The sequence below is a fragment of the Strix aluco genome, chromosome 6, assembly GCF_031877795.1.
Source record: "Strix aluco isolate bStrAlu1 chromosome 6, bStrAlu1.hap1, whole genome shotgun sequence".
In the NCBI taxonomy this organism is placed as follows: domain Eukaryota; kingdom Metazoa; phylum Chordata; class Aves; order Strigiformes; family Strigidae; genus Strix; species Strix aluco.
The window spans coordinates 26547021-26574053 of NC_133936.1; the positions used below are offsets into that span (position 1 = coordinate 26547021).

The following is a 27033-nucleotide window of genomic DNA, read 5'->3' on the forward strand; positions in this document are numbered from 1 at the left end:
AGTCAGAGAAAAAGAACAAATTTTGAAAAGTGTTTCACTTACCAAATGGATGCTCAGCAACTATTGTTTTTGATTCAAGGGGTTTGCTGACACCAAATCTGTTTTCTGAGCTTACTCGGAAACTGTACTCCTGGTATTTTGTGAGATGAGTGACTTTGATCTGTGTACGTTTCACACTGGAATTTACCAGCTGCCATGCCGTTGTGCCAGATTCACGTTTCTCTACAATATAGTTTGTAATGTCACTGCCACCATCATCTTCAGGTTCTTTCCAGGTCAACACACAGGATTCAGCAGAGACAGATGATATTTCAATTGGGCCAGTGACAGGACCTGGCCTTCCTATGACTACCACTGTGACAGTAAATGTTTTCACACCAGCAGTGTTTTCAAGTGTCAGGTAGTATTTACCAGAGTCACCTCTCATACTGTCCTTTACAGTCAGTGTGGTTCTGTCTTTTGTTGTCTTGATGGTCACTCTCTCAGTTTCCTTCAGCCTCATCTCCTCAAGTTTCCATGTCACTTTTGGAGCTGGACGCCCACTGATTGGTATATCGATAGTAAAGGTGCTTCCAGCCTTGCATGTTATAAGCTGCCTGCTTATTTCACTGAGATCTGCTGTTGGTTCAATCTGTGGCTCCTTAATAATAACAGAAGAGAAAGCTTCTCTCGGCTGACTGTAGCCAGCATCATTCTTTGCCTTGACCCGGAACTCATATTCAGTGTTCTCCACAAGGCCTTCAACAGTGAAAGTAAGTTGTTTGGTTTGTCCAGCTTCAATCCAGGAGTCAGATCCTTTTTGTTTCATTTCAAGAAGGTATCCAGTAACACGGCTACCACCATCATGGTCGGGTTTAAGCCAAGCTAAAACTACGGAAGATTTGGTTGTATCAACAATATCTAATCTCTTAGGTGGAGCAGGTTCTTCCGTGGCTACAACTGGTTCTGTTAATTCACAGGGTTCACCCACACCATATTCATTTTCTGCTGACACTCGGTAGTAATATGGCACACCTTCTGCCAGATCAGTGACCTTAAAGATTTGTCGAGTGCATTTTGAACTCACCACTTGCCAGCTACGACGGCTTGCTTCCCGTTTTTCCACAATGTAGTGATGGATACGTGAACCTCCATCCAGGACAGGGGCATCCCACATTAAAGTAATAGATCCTCGAGTCACATCTTTAAATGTAATAGGACCTGGTGGACCAGGTGTGTCCAAAACCTTGACAGTAAATGTAATAGACTTACTTCCACTGTTGTTTTCCACAGTAAAGACATACTTGCCAGCATCATTTCTATTGCATTCCTCCACAGTCAATGTGCTGAATGAATCAGTCGTTTGAATGTCAGCACGCAAGCTAAGATTAGCATCTGCTTTGGACCACACAGCAGTAGGAACAGGTCTTCCAGAGAAGGCAATAAATAGACGAATGCTTGCACCTGCTCTTACAATATGAGTCTGCTTGAAGTTTGCATCGATATCAATTTCGGGTGCAGAAAGCCTGTCCACAGTTTGGACTGAAGCAGGAACTTCACAACTTTCTCCTTTGCCAGCACCATTGACAGCACTAACTCTGAATTTATAGTGTTCTCCTGCCTCCAAATCAACAACGGTATATTTAGTAGCAAGAACAGTCTCTGCATTGACTTTCTGCCATGCTTCAAGATCAGCTTTGCACATCTCAATGATGTACCCAATTATTTCCATGCCTCCATCAAAAACTGGCTTGGTCCACTCTAAGCTTACACTAGTCTTCGATGTATCTGTCACCTTTACAATATTAGGAGCACTTGGTGGACTGACTGGTTCTCTGCATTTAATCAGCTTTGAAACGTCACTTGGAGGTCCAACTCCTGCAGCGTTTTCAGCCATGACATGGAATTCATACTCATTGCCTTCAACAAGGCCAGTTACTCTGTATCTGTTCTCAGTAATGGGCCTCTTACTGGATACTTTAACCCAGCGCATGCTCTTCTTTTCTCTCCTTTCTAGAATATACTCATTTATCTCGCTTCCACCATCTGATTTTGGTCTTGCCCATGTGAGCGTGATACTGTCTCCTGTTACATTGGTAGGCTCTGGAGTTCCTGGTGCATCAGGGAGAGCTGAAAAAAGAAAAACGTCATTAGAAAGACAAGATGGTAACTCCACAGTTATTTCTACACAATGAGGTGGAAACTTACTGTAAGGTATTTGTGCGGTAACTGGATCAGACTCCAATGGTCTGCCAACTCCAAATTTGTTCACTGCAGAGACACGGAACTGGTACTCGTTTCCCTTAATTAACTTAAGTGCTGTGTAGCTGCAAGCTTCACAATTATCTTCAACTAGTGCCCAAGCAATCCTGCTGGTTTCACGTTTTTCAATTATGTAGTGGGAAATAGAAGCACAACCATCATTAGCTGGAGGGTCCCACCATAACGTGACTTTTTCTCCAGTAATGTTTGTGAATCGTATTGGTCCACCAACTTTTCCTGGTGTGTCTGCAATTTTAAAGGTTCAGAATTATAATTTTCTGGCACTTAGAACAAAATGCTATTTCAAAAGAGCACTCTGAAAGTGTTTGGTGCAGTACCTTGTACTCTGAAGGTAATGTCTTCTCGTTTAGTGCCTGAGGCATTTTTGGCTTCTACCGTGTACACTCCACGATGATCCCGGGTAGCATCTCTAATGAAGATTGTACTATATCCAATAGCTGTAGTTATTTCTATATTCATTATTTTCTCAATCTCCTTACCATCCTTAAACCATGTCACTTTAGGTACTGGACGTCCTTTGATTAGAGCTTTAAGTCTAATGCTCTCTCCAGCTTTAACAGTAAGGCCTTCAAAGTGCTCAGGGCCAAATTCAATTGTTGGAGCAACTGAAAAAGAAAAATATAATTCAATTCCCATATAGATAAGTATTTTTCCTGATACTATTTTTAATGTACTAATTATAAAAGATTGTCATATATAGAATTCTTTCACTTAGAAAATGGCATTCTCTAAAAAGAAGTTATTATATGAACTATAAACTTATTTTTCCTGTAAGCACACAGTGCATCATATTAACAATAGGTAAAAAACACTATTAATATATGCTGCTACAGTATGCCAAGCTACCTGAGGCATATTTTCATTTCTAAATTATTCAGTGCATCAGAATATTACAGTTTATGATTTCCAACTTTGCTGCTGCTGCTTATCCAACACAAATGCCATGCCTTTTAGCAACTGATTATGTATGGCTGCCAGATTTGGGTCTTTAATTTAGACCATCCCACCTTGTACAGAGTACAAACAGAAATGTTCTGAGTTGACTGGAAGGACCTCAGTCACCCATTCTTCCCCCCTTGGCCTCCCATTTCCCATCAGTACAGCCAGAAGCTCTGGCTGGATTCAGTACACAAATACAAGCATATTAAGAAATAGTTCTTACTGTTTTCATCTCTGGTCATTATATAGCCTGAAGACTGTGAAGGTGGGCTGATTGTACCAACAGCATTTCTTGCAAGCACTCTGAATTCATATCGGTCACCTGAACTGAGTCCTGTAACTGTATATTGGCATTCACTAACATCAGTAAAGTTACATCTGAGCCAACGGTCTTCACTTCCTTGCCGTTTCTCAATGCTGTAACCCACAATCTTACTGCCTCCATCACGCAGTGGGGGGGTCCATTTAAGGGTGACTGTTTCCCTGGTGACATCAATGTAATCAGGAGTACCAGGTGGGTCTGAAAGGAAAACATTTAAAATCTATATTTATTACCGCTCACCATAGTCTACAAGATGAACATTTTCTTGGATGCGTGATTGACCATTCACTCACCCACTGGAGAGACTGCCAAAGTAAATTTGCTTGGCTCGCTAGCTCGGCTTAGACCTGCAGTGTTTTCAGCGTATACTTGGAACTGGTAATCCAGGCCCTCAAGCAGTCCAGTAATCCTGTATTCTCTGTTAGATATTAAGGCAACATTAACCTTCTGCCACAAAATACTGTTTCTTTCCTTCTTTTCAACATGGTATCCAATAATCTCTGAACCACCATCATAAACAGGAGCATCCCAAGATATGGTCATTCCATCAGCAGTTATGTTGTATACAACAGGCTTGCCCGGGGCACCTGGTGGTCTAAACTGATGCTTTGCCACAACATCTGCTGAGACAAGAGGTGGGCTCACTCCGTATCTGTTTTCTGCACGAACTCTAAACTGATATTCAGTGTCTTTAACAAGGTTTGGTACTTTGAATGTTGTTCTTGCAGCACTTGAACACACCAGCTTCCAGTTCATTTGTGAAGTTTCTCTTTTCTCAATACTGTAGCCAGTAATTTCTCCTCCCCCATCATCATCAGGAGGTTCCCATGACAAAACTACACTATCTGCTTTGATTTCATCTAGTCTTAAAGGTCCTTTTGGCTTAGATGGAGGGCCAAGAGTGATGACAACAATTGTGAATGTTTTTCTGCAGACTACGTTATCAAGAATTAGAGTATATTTGCCACCATGTTCCTTTTTCACATTCTTGATGCTTAAGCTTATCTTGTGTTCTGTTTTCTTGAAACGAAGATGTTCAGTTTCTTTAAGAGGGAGGTTGTCCTTGAGCCAGCTCATGGATGGCCTAGGTTTACCTTTATAGGGCAGTTCAATGTGCAGGTTATGTCCAATTCTTACTGCAATCTGACCTCCAGGAATATCAGAAAGGTCAGCTTCAGGTGTTATTATATGCTCTTTCACTGTAATGGGTCCAACAGTAACACCGTCACTCATGCCTTTTTCATTTTTAGCAAAGACTCTGAATTCCATGACAGAAAGCTCTTTAAGTTTTTCAGCTTCAAATTCACAAGTCTTGCTTGTGCCTGCATATGTCCATTCTTTTTCTTCCTGCAGTTTCTTTTCAATAACATAGTCTGATATAATGCTACCACCATCATAGTCAGGTTTACTCCACTGCAATTTAACAGAAGTCTTTGTAGAATCTTTCATGGCTAGGTCTTTTACAGGTCCAGGTATGTCTGCAGCTTTCACTGGTTCAGATGTCTCACAAGGTTCACCCAATCCAATTTCATTTTCAGCAAGAACACGGAAGAAGAATGCAGTCTTCTCTGACAGGTTAGTTAGCTTAAAGCTGGTATGAGAACACTTTGTTGTTACAGTTGACCAGGCCCTCTTTGTAGCATCTCTTTTTTCAACTACATAATTTGTTATTTCAGAACCACCATTAATAAGAGGTGGCTCCCATACCAGTGTAACTGTGCCACGAGAAACATGCTTAAGCTGCAGCTTCTGGCAGGCAGATGGTGTGTCAAGTACTTTCACATTCACAAATGATGATTTTGCTTCTCCAACTCCATTTTCAATTGTAAGAACATATTTTCCTGTATCATTTCGGGTAACTTGAGGAATAGTAAGTAGCGTAGATGATTCGGTGTTCTGGATGATATATCTTTCATCAGTCCCAAGATTCTTGTCACCCTTTCTCCATGTGACTGTTGGAGGAGGTCTTCCTTTGAATGGAATCATTATTTGCACATCTTCACCTGCTTTAGCCACAATAGAGGTCCGGAGAGCAACATCCAGATCAATCTCTGGTGCCACTGTGGAAATAAGTAAATATTAATAATGCATACTTGGAATGTAAAATAAGAAATGTTTTGACAAAACACAAAACATAGAAAAATGATAAATCACTGAAAAGTACAGTACCAAGAATATCTTTAGCTTGAACAGGTTCCGTCATTTCAATAGGCTCTCCTTGTCCAGCACAATTTATAGCAGACACGCGGAAATAATAATTAACACTTGGCTGAAGGTGCGATACAACATACTCAGTTGTTCTCACTTCTCCCTTATGACTGACTACAGTCCATTCTTGCTCTTCACCTTCCCTTTTCTCCACCACATAGCTGGTAATTGGACTTCCTCCATCATAAGCAGGTTTAATCCAGCCAAGGGTGACAGATGTCTTGGTTGTATCCACAACCTTCAGCTTTGTTGGTGGACCTGGCTTATCTGTAAGTGACAGTTTATGGGGGAAAAAAAAAAAAATCAGAAGTCATATTTACAATTAATCATAAAGAAGAATAAAATTCGCCCTCAGTTATGCTGATGCTATCCCATCCTAATTGCTCATTGTTCACTGATTTCTAACCAGTTAGAAATACTGCACATTGTATCTTACCAACAGGATCTGCAGCTTTGTAGAAGTCAGAGGCTTCAGAGAACGGACCTTGTCCAGCTGCATTGACAGCACAAACTCGGAAATGATATTCGCTGTTTTCAGTCAGACCTGTAACTTTCTGTCTGGTGTCCCGAATGGTTTCTTTAGTAACTTTGAACCAACTCAGACTCTTCTTGTCACGTTTCTCAAGAAAATATCCTGATATTTCACTGCCTCCATCAACAGTGGGCCTATTCCAGACAACAGTCATAGAATTCTTGGTTATCATTGTGGCTTCTGGTACACTAGGTGGTCCAGGTGTAACTGAGTAAAAAAAAAAAAAATGTCAGTAGATCAGTACTACTTACAAATAATACACAAGGTAATTCAGTTGCATAAGTTATTTTATATGCTTCTTACCAAATGAATTTTTGGCTATAACAGGTTCAGACTCCAGTGAATCACCAACTCCAAACTTGTTCACACCACGGACACGGAACACATATTCATTTCCTTTGATGAGTTTTGTTGTAGTTACGATACACCCCTCCAGTTTTTCAGAAATTAAAGACCATACAACCCGACTTGTCTCCCGCTTTTCAACAACATAGTGTGTTACAGGAGCACCACCATCATCTGCTGGCGGCTCCCACATTATTGTAATCTTTTCAGCAGTGACTGTCTTAAAATGTATAGGTCCACTTGGGGGTCCTGGCTTGTCTGTGGAAGGCAGAAGAAAGATGATGTTAAGTATTTATTACTGAATTATTATTTAATATTGTATAATACAGTCATAGCTCAAGACATACCAAGTATCTGTACTCTAACATGGGCTGATGCTGAACCCATCGCATTCTTCAATTTTAATTCATAGATGCCACTGTTGAGTCGAGTTGCATCCTTGATGAGTATAGAAGCAAATTCTGTTGTGTTTTCAATAGACATTAATGCACTGGTTTGCACCTCGTTGCCATTTTTGAACCATTCAATTGTGGGTATTGGCTTGCCTGAGATGCCTAGTTTTAGTTTAACTGATGTTCCTGCTTTATATTTCACCACTTCTGTATATTCTGGTGGCACATCAATTTCAGGTGCACCTTAAGAAAAAAATAAGTTAAAAACATGCTTATTTTAGACTTGTATTTAATGAAAACAAAATACAATGATACTTTATTTAAGCTAATAGTTACAGGCATTTCATAAATACAGATCAAAGTAAAGATAGCATGTATAACTTAAATCATAAAACTAGAATGAGTTAGAATTAATCCTACCAAGAAAAGGCAACCACATGTATAAATATAACCACTTTGGCCACAGGGCATGGGCAGACTTCTGTTGCTCAAAAAATAGATACCGTAAGACTTTAAATGCCAAAGATATTCATTACAGTCATGCCCAAATAGCTCACAGTCATTCAAGCTTATTGAATCTATCACTGTAAACTAGCCTACCGTATTTAAAAGCTTATGGTTCTACAAAACAGCATTGCCTTTAAGCTTCCTAGTACCACAAAGTGATCCTGTTATATCATTGCAAAACACTTACCATATGTATCAACACATGTGATAGGACCCACAACATCTGAGGGATTACTAATGGAACCAACGGCATTTTTAGCAAAGACCCGGAATTCATACCGGGAATTCTGTGTCAGACCAGATACTGTGAACTGAGTCTCAATAACATTGGTGAAACTAGCTTTTGTCCATCTGCCATCTGGAAGATCACGTTTTTCTACGATGTATCCAGTGATCTTGCTACCACCATCAAATGCTGGTTTCTGCCATGACAGAGTGATAGCAGTCTTGGAAATATCTGAGACACGAACGTTTCTTGGTGGTTCTGCAATAGGAAACATAAGAGTATTGCTAATGAATAACAGCTGTTTTGGATATTGGCTTACGGTACAGGACAGAATATCACAGAGAAGGAAAAAAAAAAGCACTACTTAAATGGTTGGGCTTCTTTATTTTCTAGGGAATACATACCACAAGCATCAATTGCAAGGACTGGATCAGAAGGATGACTTGCTTTTCCAATGCCAGCTGCATTTTCTGCATAAACTCTAAATTCATAGATAAGGCCAGCACTGATGGTGGTGACTTTGAAGTGAGTTGTGCGAATGAGGGTCTTGTTAGCCTTCTGCCATAATATGCTATTCCTGTCTTTCATTTCCAGATGGTATCCAGTGACTGCACTGCCACCATTAGTGACTGGTTCATGCCATCCAACAGTAATACTCTCTCGGGTGACATTCATGACCCATGGTGTGGAAGGAGGGCCAGGGGTAGCTGATGATATCGAAAGAAGAGATTAATTGTTAACAAAATTATATTTTCAACATCAGAGCACTAAAACATTGAGCTATAGCATGAGAAGCATATTACTCACTGTAAGGAAGCTTGACAACCACACATTGTGAGTCTATGTGATCGCTGATGCCAAAGCGGTTCTCAGCTTTGATGCGGAATTGGTATTCTTCTCCTGTTGTGAGCTTCATAACTTTGATAACAGTTCTAGCAACGGTTGCAGACACTTCAGACCAAGCAGCAGTACTTGTTTCCCTTTTCAGTACAATATAGTTGGTAACTTGACTTCCACCATCATAAACTGGTGGCTGCCATCTGAGTGTTACACTCTCTTCAGTGATATCACTAAGGACAACAGGACCAACAGGAGGACCCGGTCTATCCAGCACAACAATATTAACAAATGATTTTGTGGTGCCACTTGAGTTGGCAGCAGTAATATCATATCTGCCAGCATCAGCAGCCACACTTTCTTTAAGGTTAATGATGAGACTTTCTGCAGTGGTTTCTGTGTGAAATCTCATAGTAGGTTTCAGTGGAACACCATCTCTAGACAACGTCACCTTTGGCACTGGTTTTCCAGAAACAGGAATTTCAACTTTCAGGTTTGATCCTGCTCGAATATACACAGTGTTATGAGGGAAGCCCTTCATGTCAATCTCAGGAGATTCTGAAAAGGAAGACATTTTCAAACCATTAAAAAATGTTCTCACTTTTAAAATATGAATCTAATTTAACGTGTATCAACTTTTGTCTCATGTCAAGAGGCATACCTAAGTGTTCTTTGACTGTAACAGGGAGCAGTAGTTCCTTAGGATCACTTAAACCAGCCTGGTTTTCTGCAAACACCCTGAAGAAATAGTCAACATTCTCCTTAAGACCATGGACAACATGATGAGTTGTCTTTACAACTGCACACTTAACCCATTTTTGCTGTCCTTTCTCAAGAGCTTCAATGAGGTAGCTCACAATTCTGCTTCCACCATCATGTTCTGGTTTTAGCCATGAAAGAGAAACACTGTCCTTTGTGACATTTGTTACTCCAAGTTTTTCTGGTGGGCTGGGTTTTTCTAAGGAAAAAAGTACATCAGGTTAAACCATATAGCAAATATTTACTTTTTATATCAGCAGTTACACAGGAATGCTATCTGGATTGAGAAAATGTGTTTTTAAATTAATTTGTATATTAGAAAGGTTTTAAGTAAAATGCAAGCAAAATTTAAAATTCAAGCTATTACTTAGCTCTTTTTCATTTGTAGAACCACAGACATACCTACCACAAAATAATCTTTTTTACTGTAAACAGATTTAACACTTTTTATGTTATTTTGAAGTAAACATTTAAAAATATGCATTGTTTTAAATATTAACAAATATATTTCTTAGTAAAACACACCTGTTATTTTTGTTCCCTCCTTGGTCTCCGAGGGCACTCCAACACCATACTCATTTTCTCCAGAAATCCGGAAGTAGTAAATGGCACCTTCTTGCAAGCCAGTCACTTTGTAGGACAGGCGATGACAATTGTTTGTCACAGTGACCCATGCTTTTTTGCTAGCTTCTCGTTTTTCAATAACATAGTTCTTTACAGGTGCTCCACCATCATTTTCAGGAACATCCCAAGATAACACAGCAGATTCTTTAGTTACCTCTTTTGCTGTAATATTAGATGGTGGGCCAGGAGTATCAAGAACTTTGACAATTAAAGTCAAGGTAGCAGTGTTCAGAATATTTTGCAATGTTAATGTGTATTTTCCAGAATCGTTTCTTGTTGCTTTTTCAATAGTAAGAGATGTGCAATTATCTGAAGTATCAATGCTTGCTCGTGTACGAAGATCAGTGTCTGGTTTGTTCCATGTTACGTTTGGGACTGGTTTGCCTCTGAAAGGAACAGTCATTGTGAATGATCCACCAGCCTTTACAATTAAAGTCTTTCGCATTTCACTGTCAATATCAAAGGCAGGTTCTTCTTCTCTCTCTTTTGCCACCTGAGGTTCTGAGACATCACTTGGTTCACTGACACCAATTTTGTTAATGGATTTCACTCTAAAGACATACTCAGAGCCTGATACTAATCCTGTTATGGTGTATTCTGTGCCTCTTAAGTTCTGAATAGCAGTTGTCCAATCAGTTTCATCAGTTTTCTTGTATTCAACCGTGTATCCTGTTACTGGAGCACCTCCATCAAACAGTGGCTTTGTCCACCCAATTGTGATATTTGACCTTGTAGAATCCATAATCTTAGGTTTAGATGGGGGAGATGGCAAGAAGATTGGATCTTCTGCCCGAATTAATGGTGTGGTTTCACTTGGAAGACTAAGGCCAGCAGCATTTTCTGCATAAACCCGGAATTCATATTCACATCCTTCACGGAGACCAGATGATTTCACTCTTAAATCATAGACTGGCTTTTTGTTTACACGAATCCATCTTAGGCTAGTTTTCTCACGCCTTTCAATTACATAGCCAGAGATCTCATTGCCTCCATCAGACTCAGGTCTTGCCCAGCACAGAGTTATTGAATCTTTGCTCACATTGGTGATCTCTAAAGATGTGGGTGGACTTGGAACTGTAAATGGGTCTAGGGCTTTGACAGCAACACTTTCTAGAGGCTCACCAACGCCATATTTGTTAACTCCCATCACTCTGAAAATATACTCATTACCCTTCAGTAGTTTTGTCACCTTACAGGATGTTGTTCTAAGCTCTCCTTCACAAAGTGTCCATGCAATTCTGCTGGTCTCACGTTTTTCTACAACATAATAATCAATATCTGCACCGCCATTTTCTTGAGGGGGTCCCCATGATAAATGGCACTTTTCAGCAGTAAGGCCATTTATTTCTAATGGGCCTGCAGGTGGGCCAGGTCTATCAAGGACTTTGCAATTAATTGCCAAAGATCTTGTTCCTGCAACATTTTGTAATGTTAGTACATACTGTCCTGAATCACCTCGGATACAGTCCTTAACGGTTATTGCAGTAGTGTGATCTGTTGAGACTATTTCAACTCTAGCTTTTCCTTCAAGCTCCTTGCCATCCTTTGTCCATGAAATCACTGGTATTGGCCGTCCTGCAATATCAGCATTGACTTTAAACACTTCTCCAGCTTTCACAACTACAATATCCCTGAATTTGGCATCCATCATAATTCTTGGAGCCTCTACATCATCTTTTACAGTCACAGGTCCAGTTGATTCAGATGGCTGACTGAAGAGTCCAGCGGCATTCTTTGCAATCACACGGAATTCATATCGCTGGTCTTCTGTAAGTCCACCTACATCAAAGTATGTTTCTTGCACATTAGTAAAATTACACTTTAGCCAACGACCATCTGGTATCTCTCTGCGTTCAATAATATATCCCGTTACTTTAGCTCCACCATCATATTCTGGTTTAGTCCATTTCAGTGAGACACATGTTCTTGTAATGTTAGTAACTTCTGGCTGACCAGGAGGATCACATGGATCTCTTGCTGCAACTGGTTCACATGATTTACTGCATTTGCCTATTCCGGCGATGTTTTCAGCATACACACGATATTCATACAGCAGTCCTTCATCAAGACCTGTAACTTTCATTTGTGTATCAGATATAAGGCTCTTGTTGACTTTTGTCCAAAGAATGCTGCTTCTTTCTTTACGCTCCAAGTGATATCCTAGTACTCTGCTACCTCCGTCATTAACTGGTACCTGCCAAGTTACAACCATGAAAGTTTTAGTTGCATGCACCACATGAGGAGTTCCAGGTGGTCCCGGAGGCTTAAATGGATACTCTGCCACAACAGAAGGAGAATTAGTGTAAGTGCTTTTCCCATAGCGGTTTTCTGCACAAATGCGGAACTGATATTCAGAGCCAGTAGTCAGTCGAGATACTTTAATTGATGTTCTTGCAACTGCTGCAGATACTACATCCCATGTTGTTGTGGTAGTATCTCGCTTTTCCACAATGTAGTTGCTAATATGGCACCCACCATCATATGCTGGAGGTTTCCAAGACAGAGTGACGCTATCAGCACTAACTTCATCAATATGCACATCAGTTGGTGGTCCTGGTCTGTCAAGGACAACTACAGTTAAAGAAGCTGTTGTTGATCCGGCAGTATTTGAAAGATGTAATTCATAATGTCCCAAATCTTCATTTGAAGCTTCCTTGATGGACAGTGAAGTTGAAGTCTTCGATGTCTGAATATTTACCCTGGTTGTCTCTTTTAAGGGATTTCCATCCTTCTTCCAGCTAATGGTTGGAAGAGGTCGCCCTCTGAATGGCACATCAATCTTAAGATCATCTCCAGCTTTCACAGTGTATGTGTTGAAAAGGAGTTCAGCAGATGGCTGGATTTCAATATCTTTTGCAATGACTGGGATACCAAGTTCTCTTGGATCACTTTTTCCTTTTTCATTAACAGCAATAACTCTGAAACTGTACTCTTCTCCCATACTTAAGCCTGTTATTGTTGCTTCTAATGTTTTCACCTGAGTACATGCACTCCATTTTATACTTCCTTTAGTTTGCATTTCTACTATATAACCAGTAATTTTACTGCCACCATCGCTCTCTGGCTTTTCCCATTTAATTGAAACAGAGTTGCGAGTCACATCAACAAGAACAACCTTTGCAGGTGGAGAAGGTGGTTCAGAAACCTTAACTGGGTCAGGTGTTTCTGCTGGTAAGCCAACCCCATATTCATTTACAGCTAGAACACGGAAGTAGTAACTACATCCTTCTTGTAGCTGAGTTATTTTGAAGGAATTCTTAGTGCAATTGTTTGTAACTGTGGCATATGCCTTTCTTGTGGATTCTCGCTTTTCAACTACATAGTTGGTAATTTTAGCTCCACCATCAATAAGTGGCGGTTCCCAGGCCAATGTTACAAAATCTTTCTTCACTTCTCTGATTGTCAGGTTTATAGGTGCACTAGGTGTATCAAGCACTCTGACATTCACAAAAGCTGATTTTTTGCCACTGTTGTTCTCTAAAGTAAGATTGTATCTACCACTATCAAATCTATTAACATTGTCAATGACCAGCATTGTATAGGAACTGGTGACTTCAATCTGAGCTCGCTCACTAATTGTTCCTTCTGCTTTCTCCCATCTGACTTCAGGTTCTGGTCTTCCTTTGATGGTGACAAACAGGCGCAATGTACCACTAGCACGTACAGTGACTACTTTTCTGAGATCTGCATCAAGTTCAATTTCAGGAGGTTCAATCTTGTCTGCTGCTATGACTGTACCAGGTATAGTAGCAGGTTCTCCTACTCCTTCTGAGTTGATGGCACAGATGCGGAAGTTATACTCCTGGTTCTCTTTAAGTTTTGTTACGGTGAACTGTTTTGCTTGTAGGCCTGTTGGAGGGGTGCAGGTAGTCCATTCATCAGCAGCAGCTTCTTTTACTTCTACTACATATCCCTTAACTGGAGCACCACCATCATAAATGGGCTTACTCCAGGCAAGGGAAACTGATGACCTGGAAGTGTCTGTAACCTTTGGATTGCTTGGTGGACCTGGTGGATATAATACATCACAAGCACGATAGAAAATGGATGGCTCACTGGGTTTCCCTACCCCTGCAGCATTTTCAGCAGAAACTCTAAATTCATAGAAATGCCCATCAGTAAGACCCGTTACTCTGAATCGCAAGTCCGTCAGCCTTTTCTTATTGCATTTGGTCCACCGGATACCATCTTTATCGCGTTTTTCAAGTATGTAACCTTCAATTTCAGCTCCCCCATTGTCTTCTGGGCGACCCCATGTTACCACCATAGAATCTTTTGTGATTGCTGAAACTTCAGGTGTTGAAGGAGGACCAGGGGGCTTGTAAGGATTACGAGCCACAATTGGCTCAGACTCCAAGGGTTCTCCAGTTCCATACTTGTTCACTGCCATCACACGGAAAATGTATTCATTGCCAGCAAGGAGTCTGGTTACTTTGTAGTTGAGAGCCTGCACGTCTGTTGCTACTTGCGTCCATGAAAGCCTGCTTGTCTCTCTCTTCTCAATGATATAATGTGAGATACTAGAACCACCATCATGTAAAGGTGGAGCCCATGCCAAGTAGCATTTTTCTGCAGTGACACCTGTAACCTTCAAAGGTCCTTCTGGAGGTCCTGGCCTGTCAAGCACCTTTACAGTGATTGGTATAGATTTTGTGCCACCAACATTTCTGAGGTTAAGAGTATAGTGACCTCCATCTAATCTTATACAGTCTTTGACAGTAAGAATTGTTTTCTGAATGGTAGATTTAATTTCCATTCTTGCAGTTGCTTCTTCAAGGTCTTTACCATCTTTTGACCATGTAATGTCAGGAATAGGTTTGCCGTGGATATCAGCTTCAAGAACAAAGGTTTCTCCAGCATGAACAACAATGACATCTTTGTATTTAGGATCCAGTGAAGCCCTTGGTGCTTCAATTTCATCTCTGGCAGTAATTGGCCCTGTACTTTCAGATGGTTCACTCAAGCAACCTGCTGCATTTCTTGCAATTACTCTAAATTCATATCGTTGGTCTTCAACGAGACCACTTACTGTAAATTCTGTTTCCAACACGTTTGTAAAGCTGGCTTTCATCCAGCGACCATCTGGCAGTTCTTTCTTTTCTACAATATATCCAGTTATTTTGCTTCCACCATCATATTCTGGTTTTTTCCACTTCAGTGTGATATTATTTCTTGTAACAACAATGGCCTCTGGGCGGCCAGGTGGGTCACAAGGATCTCGGGCAACATACAATTCTGATACTTTGCTGACTTTGCCAATGCCAACAATGTTTTCAGCAGAAACTCTGAACTCGTATTCAAGACCTTCTTCAAGGCCATCTGTTTTATATTTGGTGTCTACAATGAGTGACTTGTTCTGTTTTGTCCAAAGAATGCTGTTCTTATCTTTACGCTCAAGATGGTAGCCAAGAACTTTGCTTCCTCCATCATTAACTGGTTCATGCCATTGTACAATCATATGGTCCTTGGAAGCTGCTGTTACAAATGGGGTTCCAGGTGGCCCAGGCACCTTGTAGGGGTATTGCACAACAACTGGTTTAGAATCCAAAGGAGAGCTCTTCCCATATCTGTTTTCAGCAGAAATCCTGAACTGGTATTCAGAACCTGTTTTAAGCTTTGTTGCTTTGATAGTTGTTCTTGCAACAGTTGCTGATACAATACTCCATGTGGTAGTGCTTGTGTCACGCTTTTCTACTATATAGTTGCTTATCTGACAGCCACCAGTATAATCAGGTGGATCCCATGATAAAACAACAAAGTCTGCGCTAACTTCATCAAAGCGGACAGGTCCTCGTGGTGGGCCAGGCTTTTCTAGTACAATTATGCTCAGGTGCTCTGTTGCGGTACCTGCTGTGTTTGTTGCTGTTACTGTATATTTACCGAAGTCTTCCTTGTTGCTTTCTTTAATATGTAAGATAGTTGATGTTGATGTATCCTGAATATGTAGCCTGGTTGTCTGTTTCAGTGGCTGCTCATCTTTTGTCCAGGTAATAGTAGGTTTGGGTCTACCTATAAATGGTACTTCTACCTTCAGGTCTTCTCCAGCCTGTACACTGTATGTATTAAACATCAATTTGAAACTTGGCTCAATTGTCAAGTCTTTAGCTACCACAGGAATTCCAAGTGCTCTGGGATCACTTTTGCCTTTTTCATTGTAGGCAATCACATGAAATTGATATTCCTGTCCTGGACTCAAGCCAGACACAACTGCATTGCATGTTTTGGTCTCACTAACAACACTCCATTTGTCTGTTCCTTTAGGCAGCATTTCAACAATGTATCCCAAAATTCTGCTACCTCCATCATGTTCAGGTTTTTCCCACGTAAGTGATGCACTTCTCTGAGTCACATCGGTAAGTGTTACTTTCCCAGGAGGCAGAGGTGGCTCTGAGGCTTTGACAGCATCTGTGGTTTCAGCTGGAACACCAACCCCAAATTCATTTTCAGCCATAACTCTGAAGTAATAAATTGCTCCTTCTGTAAGATTTTCAACTTTAAAACTTGTCTTGCCACACTTAGCACTTACATTTGCAAATGCCTTCCTGGTTGACTCACGCTTGTCTATTACGTAGTTCTTTATCTTTGCACCACCATCAATAATGGGTGGTTCCCAAGATAATACAGCAGAATCCTTCTTTATATCCTTTACCACTAAGTTTTGTGGTGGTCCTGGTGTGTCCAAGACTTTTACTGTAACAAATGCAGATTTAGAACCACTGCTGTTCTCCAACTTAAGAATGTACTTTCCAGCATCATTTCTATCACAGTTGTCAATTGAAAGTTGTGTGTAGTTTATGCCTTTATCAATCTGAACTTTTTCTGTGAATTCACCTTCTTCTCGAGACCATGTGATGTCAGGTGTTGGTCGTCCCCTGAATGGTATGTGAATCCTAGCAGACCCGCCAGCTCTAACCACTATCCCTTTCCTTAGCTCTGAATCAATATCAAGTTCTGGAGCTTCAAGTTTGTCTTCTGGTTTAATAGTACCAGGAACTGATGCAGCCTCTCCTACACCAATCTTGTTGAGGGCACACACTCGCAGTTTATATTCTTGATGTTCAGTAAGCTTTTTGATTTCAAATCGAGTGGCGCGTACACCTGTCTGTGGAGTAACAAGTGACCATTCATCTTCATCTGCTTTACAGATTTCTACAAGGTATCCCTGGATTTCACAACCACCATCATAAATAGGTTTACTCCAACCAAGTGTAATTGAATTTTTGGTGGTATCCACAACATGTGTGTTTGTAGGTGGGCCAGGCTTGAACATAGGGTCACAAGCTTTAAAGTAAGGAGAAACTTGACTTGATTCACCCACTCCAGCAGCATTTTCAGCAGAAACTCTGAATTCATATTCATGATCCTCTGTTAATCCTGTAACTCTTAATCGCAAATCTGTAATTCGGCGTTTATTGCATTTTATCCATCTGATGCCTGCTCGGTCTCTCTTTTCTACAATGTAACCTATGATTTCACTACCTCCATCACTATCTGGCCGGCTCCAGCAGACAGTCATAGAATCCTTTGTGATGTTGGTAATTTCCAAGGCCTTCGGTGGTCCAGGAACCACAAATGGATTTTTCATCATTACTGGCACAGATTCTAATGGCTCACCAACCCCATATTTGTTAACTGCCATAATACGGAAAACGTATTCATTTCCTTCCAAGAGTTTTGTTACTTTCAGCATTGTAGGTAAAACCTCTGAAGCAACAACAGTCCACGCTAAGCGACTAGTTTCTCTCTTCTCTACAATGTAATGAGAAATATCACTGCCACCATCATGAAGAGGAGGAGCCCATGCCAATGAACATTTTTCAGCTGTAACTCCTGTCACTTGAACTGGGCCCTCTGGAGGTCCTGGTCTGTCCAGAACTTTTACATTTACTGGTACTGTCTTTGTTCCTGCAACATTAGAGGCTTCTAAAATGTACTGTCCACCATCAACTCTAATAGCATCTTTTACAATTATTAATGCACTGAAATCTGTGTTCTTTATTTCATATCTAGCAGTTTCCTCAAGCTCTTTATCTCCTTTGTACCACTTAATTGTTGGTAGTGGCTTTCCATGAACATCAGCCTCAAGTCTGAATGTTTCACCAGCATTTACAACAATTGTGTCTTTGTACTTCGGATCCATTGAAATTCGTGGAAGTTCAACTTCATCCCTTGCTGTTATCGGTCCTGTACTGTCAGAAGGTTTGCTTACTGCACCTGCAGCATTCTTTGCAATTACTCTAAACTCATATCTTTGGTCTTCAGTAAGCCCTGTTACAGTGAACTGAGTTTCAATGATATTTGTGAAGCTAGCTTTCATCCAGCGACCATCTGGTAAGTCACGTTTCTCTACAATATAACCAGTAATCTTACTTCCACCATCATATTCTGGTTTGGTCCACTGTAGAGTAATAGAGCTCCTTTTTATTATTATAGCTTCTGGGCGACCTGGAGGATCACATGGGTCACGAGCTACATAACACTCAGAAACTTTACTTGTTTTGCCCACACCAACAATATTTTCTGCAGAAACTCGAAACTCATATTCAATTCCTTCTTCAAGGTTAGTTGTCTTAAAACTTGTGTCCTGAATAATAGTTTTATTCACTTTAGCCCATAAAATGCTGTTTTTCTCCTTTCTCTCAAGATGGTAGCCCAACACTCTACTGCCACCATCATTTATTGGTTCATGCCACTGTACGACCATGGAGTCTTTTGTAACCGTTGTCACAAATGGTGTGCCAGGAGGTCCTGGTTCCTTGTACGGGTACTGTGCTACAACAGGTGCAGATTCCAATGCAAAGCTCTGCCCATACCTGTTCTCAGCAAATATTCTGAACTGGTATTCTGAACCAGTTTTCAGTTTAGTCACCTTCAGCGTAGTTCTTGCAACAGTAGCTGAAACTGTTTCCCATGTAGTGGTGGTTGTATCTCTCTTGTGAACAACATAGTTGGTGATTTGGCAGCCGCCTGTGTACACTGGGGGATTCCATGACAGGGTAATACTTTCTGCACTTATTTCATCAAACTTCACTGGTCCTACTGGAGGATCAGGTTTGTCTAGAGTTATAATTTCAACAAAGGCAGACTTTTGCCCAACAACGTTAGCAACAGTGATTTCATAAGTGCCACTGTCCTCTTTGCTAGTTTCTTTAATATTCAATATAGTGAGATCAGTCAAATCGCTCACATTGACTCTTGTCGTCTGCCTTAATGGTTGGCCATCCTTTACCCAGGTAACAGTTGGTTTAGGTCGACCTGCAATTGGTACTTCTACTTTCAGATCTTGTCCCACTTGGATACTGTAACTGTGAAAAGCAGGTCTTACATCAGGTTCAATCACCAGGTCTTTGGCAACGATTGGAACTGCAAGTGCTCTAGGATCACTTTTACCCTTTTCATTTACAGCCATTACTCTAAAAAGATATTCTTCCCCTTGAGTTAGGTTAGTAATAACTGCTTCAAGTGTTTTTACACGAGCACATTCTGACCACTTCTCACTACCCTTTGCTTGCATTTCAACAATGTATTGTATGATTTTGCTGCCACCATCATGTTCAGGTTTTGCCCAGCTTAGTGAGACACTGTTTCTTGTGACATCATCCACTGTTATTTTCCCTGGAGGCTGTGGAACTTCAGCAACTTTAATTGGGTCACTGGTTTCCGCAGGGAGGCCAATTCCATATTCATTCTCAGCAGAGACTCTAAAGAAGTAATAGCAGCCCTCCTGAAGTTGATCTACTTTCCATGAAGTCTTGTGGCAGTTTGTTACAACAGCTGCATATGCCTTTCTTGTTGCTTCACGCTTTTCAATAATGTAATTCTTTATTTTTGCTCCACCGTCCAAGAGAGGAGGCTCCCATGAAAGTGAAACAGAGTCTTTAGTGATCTCTCTGATTTTTAAATTAACAGGTGCACTTGGGGTATCCAGTACTCTTACACTGACAAAGGCAGACTTTGTTCCACTGCTGTTTTCTAAAGTCAGAGTATACTTTCCAGTATCAAATCTGTTTACATTGTCTAGGACAAGGGAAGTAAAACTGCTAGTGGTATCAATAATAGCTGCCTCTCTGATCTCACCATCCATTTTACCCCATTTTACTTCAGGTGTTGGACGACCTCTGATGGGAACAAACAGTCTTAAGGAACCTCCTGCCCTCACATTTACAATCTTCCTTAATTCCATGTCAAGGTCAAGGTCTGGTGCCTCCATCTTTTCTTCCACAATAACAGAACCAGGAACATCTGCATGCTCTCCAACTCCTGCTTTATTAACTGCACATATGCGGAATTTGTATTCATGTTTTTCCACTAATTTTTCTACTTCCATGTGAGTATTCTTAATTCCAGTTGGAGGGGTACAAATTGACCATTCACCGTCACTTACATCACATTTTTCCACAATGTATCCCTGAATTTCAGAGCCACCGTCATAGATAGGTTTACTCCATGAAAGGAAAACTGAAGATCTTGTAACATCCACAACTTTAGGATTATTGGGTGGACCTGGCTTGTAAATAGGATCACACGCTTTGTAGTAAGTGGAAGGTGGGCTTGGTTCACTAAGACCAGCAGCATTTTCAGCTGAAACTCTATACTCGTAATCATGATTTTCTATAAGCCCAGTCACTCTGTATCGCAATTCACTTATCAGGCGTTTGTTACATCTTGTCCAGCGAATACCTTCCTTATCTCGTTTTTCAAGAACATAGCCTAGGATTTCACTACCGCCATCTGAGGCTGGCCTTTCCCATACAACTATCATAGAATCCTTGGTAATGGCTGTGACTTCTGGTGCCTTTGGTGGAAGTGGCACTACAAACGGGTTCTTTGCAAGTACTGGTTCGGACTCAAGAGGTTCACCAATGCCGTATTTATTCACTGCCATGATGCGGAAAACATATTCATTTCCTTCTAAAAGTTTTGTAACTTTGCAATTTAGGGTTTGCACATTTGAATCAACAACTGTCCACACCAAGCGACTGGTTTCCCTTTTTTCTACAACGTAGTGTGAAATATCACTACCACCATCTTGTAGTGGAGGTTTCCATGACAGCATGCATTTTTCAGCAGTAACGCCTGTAATCTCAACAGGTCCTTCTGGTGGTCCAGGTCTATCAAGAACTTTGACATTAACAGGAACTTTCTTTTCACCTGCAACATTTTTTGCCAGTAGTACATACTGACCACTGTCAATTCTAATGGCTTCCTTCACACTGAGACTTGTTGCAAAATCAGTACTCTTTATTTCCATACGAGCAGTGTTTGTCAGCTCACGATCGCCTTTTAACCACTGAATGGAAGGTATTGGTTTGCCATGAACATCAGCGTCAAGCTTGAATGACTCACCAGCATGCACTACAATAGTGTCTTTGTATTTTGGATCCATACTTATGTGAGGTGGTTCTACTTCATCTCTTGCTGTAATTGCCCCTGAGCTCTCAGATGGTTCACTGAAAACACCTGCAGCATTTCGTGCTATAACACGGAACTCATACCTCTGGTTTTCCACTAGACCAGTTACTTCAAACTGGGTATCAATCACATTTGTAAAGCTTGCTTTCATCCAACGACCATCAGGCAGCTCCTTCTTTTCAACAACATAGCCTGTGATCTTACTTCCACCATCATACACAGGTTTCTTCCACTGAAGTGTTACTGAGCTTCTTGTGACAATTATAGGTTCTGGACGACCTGGAGGGTCACATGGATCATGTGCAGTATAGCATTCAGATGCTCTACTTGCCTTTCCAATGCCCACTATGTTTTCTGCATAAACTCTGAACTCATATTCAAGACCTTCCTCAAGGCCAGTTGTCTTAAATTTGGTATCCGGAATAGGTGTTTTATTCAGTTTAGACCAGAGAATGCTGTTTCTTTCTTTACGCTCCAAGTGATACCCAATGATCTTGCTACCACCATCATTGACTGGTTCATTCCATTGTACCACCATGCTGTCTTTTGAGACATTTGTTACAAAAGGTGTTCCAGGTGGACCAGGAACTTTAAATGGGTATTGGGCTATGATTGGCTCTGAAGTGAGATAGGTACTCTTCCCATACCTGTTCTCAGCTGCAATTCTGAATTGATATTCACAGCCAGTTTTTAATCGACATGCTTTTATAGTTGTTCTTGCAACAGTAGCTGACACAATCTGCCAAGTGGTGGTGGAAGTGTCTCTTTTTTCCACAATGTAATTATTGATAGAGCTACCACCATCATATTTGGGTGGTTCCCAGGAAATGGTAATACTATCTGCTGTTACTTCATCTACTTTTACTGGTCCAGTTGGAGGTCCTGGTTTGTCAAGGACAACAATATTTAGGGTCTCAGTTGCTTCACCTGCAGAGTTTGTAAGTTTAACTAAATATGACCCCACATCTTCTCTGCATGCTTCTTTTATTGTTAACACCGTGTTATTTTCTGAACTTTCTGCGTTTACTCTTGTAGTTTGCTTCAGTGCCACATCATCTTTATGCCAAAACACTGCTGGTTTGGGTCGACCAACAAAAGGAACATCAACCTTTAAGTCCTCTCCTGCTAGAACACTAAAAGTGGTAAACAGTAGTTTGAAAGCTGGTGGAATCACAAGATCTTTTGCAACAACTGGTATACCCAGCTGGCGAGGATCACTGATACCTTTCTCATTCTGAGCTGAAACACGGAAGGTGTATTCTTCACCTTGGATCAATCCTGTAATAGTGGCTTCAGTAACTTTTACTGTAGCACAAGTTGACCACTTTTCACTGCCTTTGCTTTGCATTTCGACAATGTAGCCCAGAATTCTGCTACCACCATCATGTTCAGGTTTTTCCCAAGATAAGGATACACTATTTCTTGTCACATCCAACAAAGTTATTTTCCCTGGTGGAAGTGGTCTTTCTGATACTTTTACAGATTCTGATGTTTCAACTGGAAGGCCTATTCCATACTCATTTTCAGCTAGGACTCTGAAGTAGTAGTTGCAGCCTTCTTGCAGTGAATCAACTTTCCAGCTGGTCTTGTGGCAATTGGCATTAACAGTTGAATAAGCTTTTCTTGTTGATTCACGTTTTTCAACAATGTAATTTTTTATTTTAGAGCCACCATCTATGAGAGGAGGCTCCCATGTGAGTGTAACTGATGATTTTGTAACTTCTTTTATTTTCAAATCTTGAGGTGCCCCTGGGGTATCAAGAACTCTGACATTCACAAATGCTGATTTACTACCTGAGCTGTTTTCAATTGTCAGTATGTATTTGCCACTATCAAATCTATTTACATTTTCAACAATAAGTAGAGTATAAGAACTTGTTGATTCAATGCTTGCTCTATCCAAAGATTCCCCATGTTCTCTTGTCCATTTTACTTCAGGTGCTGGTCTTCCTTTAATTGGGACAAAGAGTCTTAGAGTACAGCAGGCTCTAATAGTGACAACCTTACGTAGTTCTGCATCAAGTTCAATCTCTGGAGGTAGCATTCTTTCTTCAGCTTTTGGAGTCCCAGGAACAAGAGCAGGTTCTCCAAGACCTTCAGAGTTCATAGCATATATTCGTATTTTATACTCTTGATTTTCTTTCAGGTCAGTGATGGTAAAAGAAGTGGCCTTTAGACCTATTGGTGGAGTTACAATCTTCCACTCGTCTTCTTCAGGTAGCGCAATCTCAACCATGTAACCTGTAATCTCTGAACCACCATCATATATTGGTTTGTTCCATGCTATTGTAATTGAGGACTTGCTGCTATCCAAAACACGAGGATTACCTGGGGGACCAGGCTTAAATACAGTATCACAAGCTTTATAGAATGGACTGGTTGGACTTGGCTTACTGACTCCAGCAGCATTTTCAGCCATGACTCTGTATTCATACTCATGGCCTTCTGTCAGTCCAGACACTTTATAACGTAAGTCAGTAACAACCCGTTTGTTACATTTGACCCACCGTAGACCAGCCCTGTCTCGACGTTCCACAATGTAGTTAGTTATTGGGCTTCCACCATCAGAATCAGGATGGCCCCAACAGACAACCATAGAATCTTTTGTAATTGCTGTAACTTCAGGTGTTTTAGGTGGATCAGGTGGCACGTATGGATTTACTGCAAGAATGGGCTCTGATTCCAGAGGCTCACCAACTCCATATTTGTTAACAGCCATAACACGGAACACATACTCATTGCCCTTTAACAGCTTAGTAACCTTCAGTTTAGTTAATGGAACTTCTGTGGCTACAGCTGTCCATGCCAATCTACTGGTTTCACGTTTTTCAACCACATAATGGTCAATCTTTGCTCCTCCATCATCCAGTGGAGGTAGCCATGACAGTACACATTTTTCTGCAGTGACTTCAGACACAGCCAAAGGCCCTTCTGGGGGACCAGGTCTATCAAGAACTTTAACATTGAAGATATGCTTGGCAAAGCCACCAGGATTCGTTGCAGTAAGTGTATAGGCACCGCCATCTCTTCTTGAAGAATCTTTATTGATAAGAACAGTAGAGAAATCTGCTATTTTTATTTCTAGCTTTGCTGTGTCTTCAAGTTCTTTTTCTCCTTTTGTCCATGCCATAGTTGGTGGAGGGCGACCTGAAACATCAGCCTCAAGTCTGAAAACTTCACCTGCTTTCAGCACTAAAGTGTCTTTGTATTTAGCATCCACCCTTATCTTTGGTGCTTCAATGTCATCTCTACAAGTTATTGCATCTGATGGCTCAGAGGGCTGACTAACAGCCCCACCAGCATTCCTAGCAATCACACGGAATTCATAGGCAGCATCTTCTGTCAAACCACTTACAGTGAATTCAGTCTCTAGTATATTGCTGAAATTAGCCTTCAGCCAACGGCCATTAGGAAGGTCTCTTTTTTCAACAGTGTAGCCAGTTATCTTAAAACCTCCATTATATTCTGGTTTAGTCCACTTCAGTGTAACTGCATGTCTTGTAATGTTCAGAGGTATCGGCTTACCAGGTGGATCTATTGGGTCTAGGGCAAACACAGGCTCAGATGGCTTGCTTGGTTTACTTTTCCCAGCCAGATTTTCTGCTATAACACGGAATTCATATGCAATGCCATCAGTAAGTCCAGTTGATTTAAAGATATTGCCTGATACCAGCGTTTTACTTACAGTCTGCCAAAGAATGCTATTTCGTTCTTTTCGTTCAACGTGATATCCCAGAATTGGGCTTCCACCATCAGTAAGTGGCTCATTCCAACTAATGGTCATGGTTTCTTTGGTGACTGCGATCACCTGAGGAGTGCCAGGAGGCCCAGGTACCTTAAATGGGTAGTTGGCAACTACAGACTCTGAAGTAATGGCTGGACCAATTCCATATCTGTTTTGAGCTTTAACACGGAACTGATACTCAACTCCAGTAGTCAGACGAATGGCTTTAAATGTAGTACGTATCACTGTAGTTGCCAATTCAGTCCATGTGGTACTGTCAGTCTGACGCATTTCTACAACATAGTTACTTATTGGTACACCACCATCATTCAAAGGAGGCTCCCATGAGAATGTTACAAAGTCAGATGAAATTTCATCAAATTTGATTGGTCCAGTAGGAGGCCCAGGTATGTCATGAACCTGAACTGTGATTACTTCACTAACCTCTCCAACAATATTTTTAGCTGACAGTGGATAGTGACCACTATCACTTCTTTTACATTCATTGATGGTTAGTATGGTTGCAGTTGCGGTATTTTCATAATTTACCCTTTGTGTTTGCTTAAGTATCTGGTCTTCTTTCTTCCAAGTCACAGTAGGCCTTGGACGACCAAGCACAGGGATTTCAATTTTGATATTGTCACCAGCTTTGGCAATGACTGTTTTCTGGTAGATACCACGGAGGTCAAACTCTGGTAGCATCGTTTGCTCCTTGATAATAACTGGCCTGCTTTCTCTTGGGGCACTTCTTCCAGCACTGTTAACTGCCATAACCTGGAAAGTATACTCTTCATTTTCAGTTAGATTCTTTACTACACAGTCCAGAGTTTTTACAGTGGTGATGTGTGCCCACTGGTTGGTTCCTTTTCTCTGTGCTTCAATAACATACCCAGTGATCTTGCTGCCACCATCATGTTCTGGTTTTGGCCAGGCCAGGCTAACTGAATTCCGTGTTACATCCATAATATTAAGGCTCTCAGGTGGGGATGGTGCCTCAGAAGCTCTTACTGGTTCTGCAGTTTCAGCTGGTTCACCAATACCGTACTCATTTTCAGCCAGCACTCTGAAATAGTATTCACATCCCTCAACCAAATTAGGAATCCTGAAGGAACACTTCTGGCAGTTGGTTGTGACTGTTGAATACGCTTTTCGAGTCGATTCGCGTTTCTCGACAATATAGTTTGTTATACGTGAACCGCCATCTATCAGAGGCATATCCCATTGGAGGGTGATGCTGTCTTTGGTTATTTCTCTAGGCTTAAGGTTTATTGGTGGACCTGGTGTATCCAAGACTTTTACATTTACAAAGCCAGTCTTCTTACCAGCAGCATTTTCAAGAGTCATTAGGTATTTTCCTGCATCGTATCTGGTGCATTCTGTGACAATCAAGAGTGTAAAAGAGTCTGTATTTTCAATACTGGCACGTCCTTTGAGTGAAACACCATCTTTTGTCCAAGTAACTTCTGGAGTTGGCCTTCCTTTAATTGGCACAAAAATCCGAATAGTTAATCCAGCTCTAACAACAAGCGTTCTTCTTAGCTCAGCATCTAATTCAAAGTCAGGAATCTCTTCCCGGTCTTTGATTTCCACACTGGGAATTATTGCTGGTTCACCAACACCTGCAGCATTCATGGCAGAGATTCTGAAATTGTATTTGGCTCCTGTCTGCAGATGAGCAACAACAAACTGAGTGATTCTTAAAGCAGTCCCTGTTGTGTCTTTTACCCATTCTTCTTCTCCTTCCTTTTGATGCTCTACTATATAGCCAATGATGTCAAGACCACCGTCATAGTGAGGCTTGCCCCAGGCTAAAGATGCACTTGTCTTTGTAGTATCAGTCACTCTTGGATTTGCAGGTGGACCTGGTGGGTCTGAAAAGTGAGGAAAAGGTAAAATGTTACATTACAGAAGAAGTCACTCTTACACTGTCTGAATGTGCTCCCC

The 27033-nt window shown here is 41.0% G+C and overlaps 1 protein-coding gene across 1 annotated transcript in view; it reads right to left on the reverse strand.

Moving 5' to 3' along the window:
• Window positions 1-27033, reverse strand: part of TTN (titin) — a 242809-nt gene that overhangs the window by 18276 nt on the left and 197500 nt on the right. Inside the window, exons 269-282 of the mRNA XM_074829250.1 lie at window positions 9855-26960; window positions 9232-9528; window positions 8541-9128; window positions 8138-8440; window positions 7695-7991; window positions 6956-7243; window positions 6567-6866; window positions 6168-6470; window positions 5693-5998; window positions 3817-5583; window positions 3425-3721; window positions 2580-2867; window positions 2188-2487; window positions 43-2109 (exon numbers count right to left, since the gene is read on the reverse strand). Of these exons, the coding sequence (XP_074685351.1) occupies window positions 43-2109; window positions 2188-2487; window positions 2580-2867; window positions 3425-3721; window positions 3817-5583; window positions 5693-5998; window positions 6168-6470; window positions 6567-6866; window positions 6956-7243; window positions 7695-7991; window positions 8138-8440; window positions 8541-9128; window positions 9232-9528; window positions 9855-26960 (24507 nt within the window). The remainder of the gene's footprint in view (window positions 1-42; window positions 2110-2187; window positions 2488-2579; window positions 2868-3424; window positions 3722-3816; window positions 5584-5692; window positions 5999-6167; window positions 6471-6566; window positions 6867-6955; window positions 7244-7694; window positions 7992-8137; window positions 8441-8540; window positions 9129-9231; window positions 9529-9854; window positions 26961-27033) is intronic.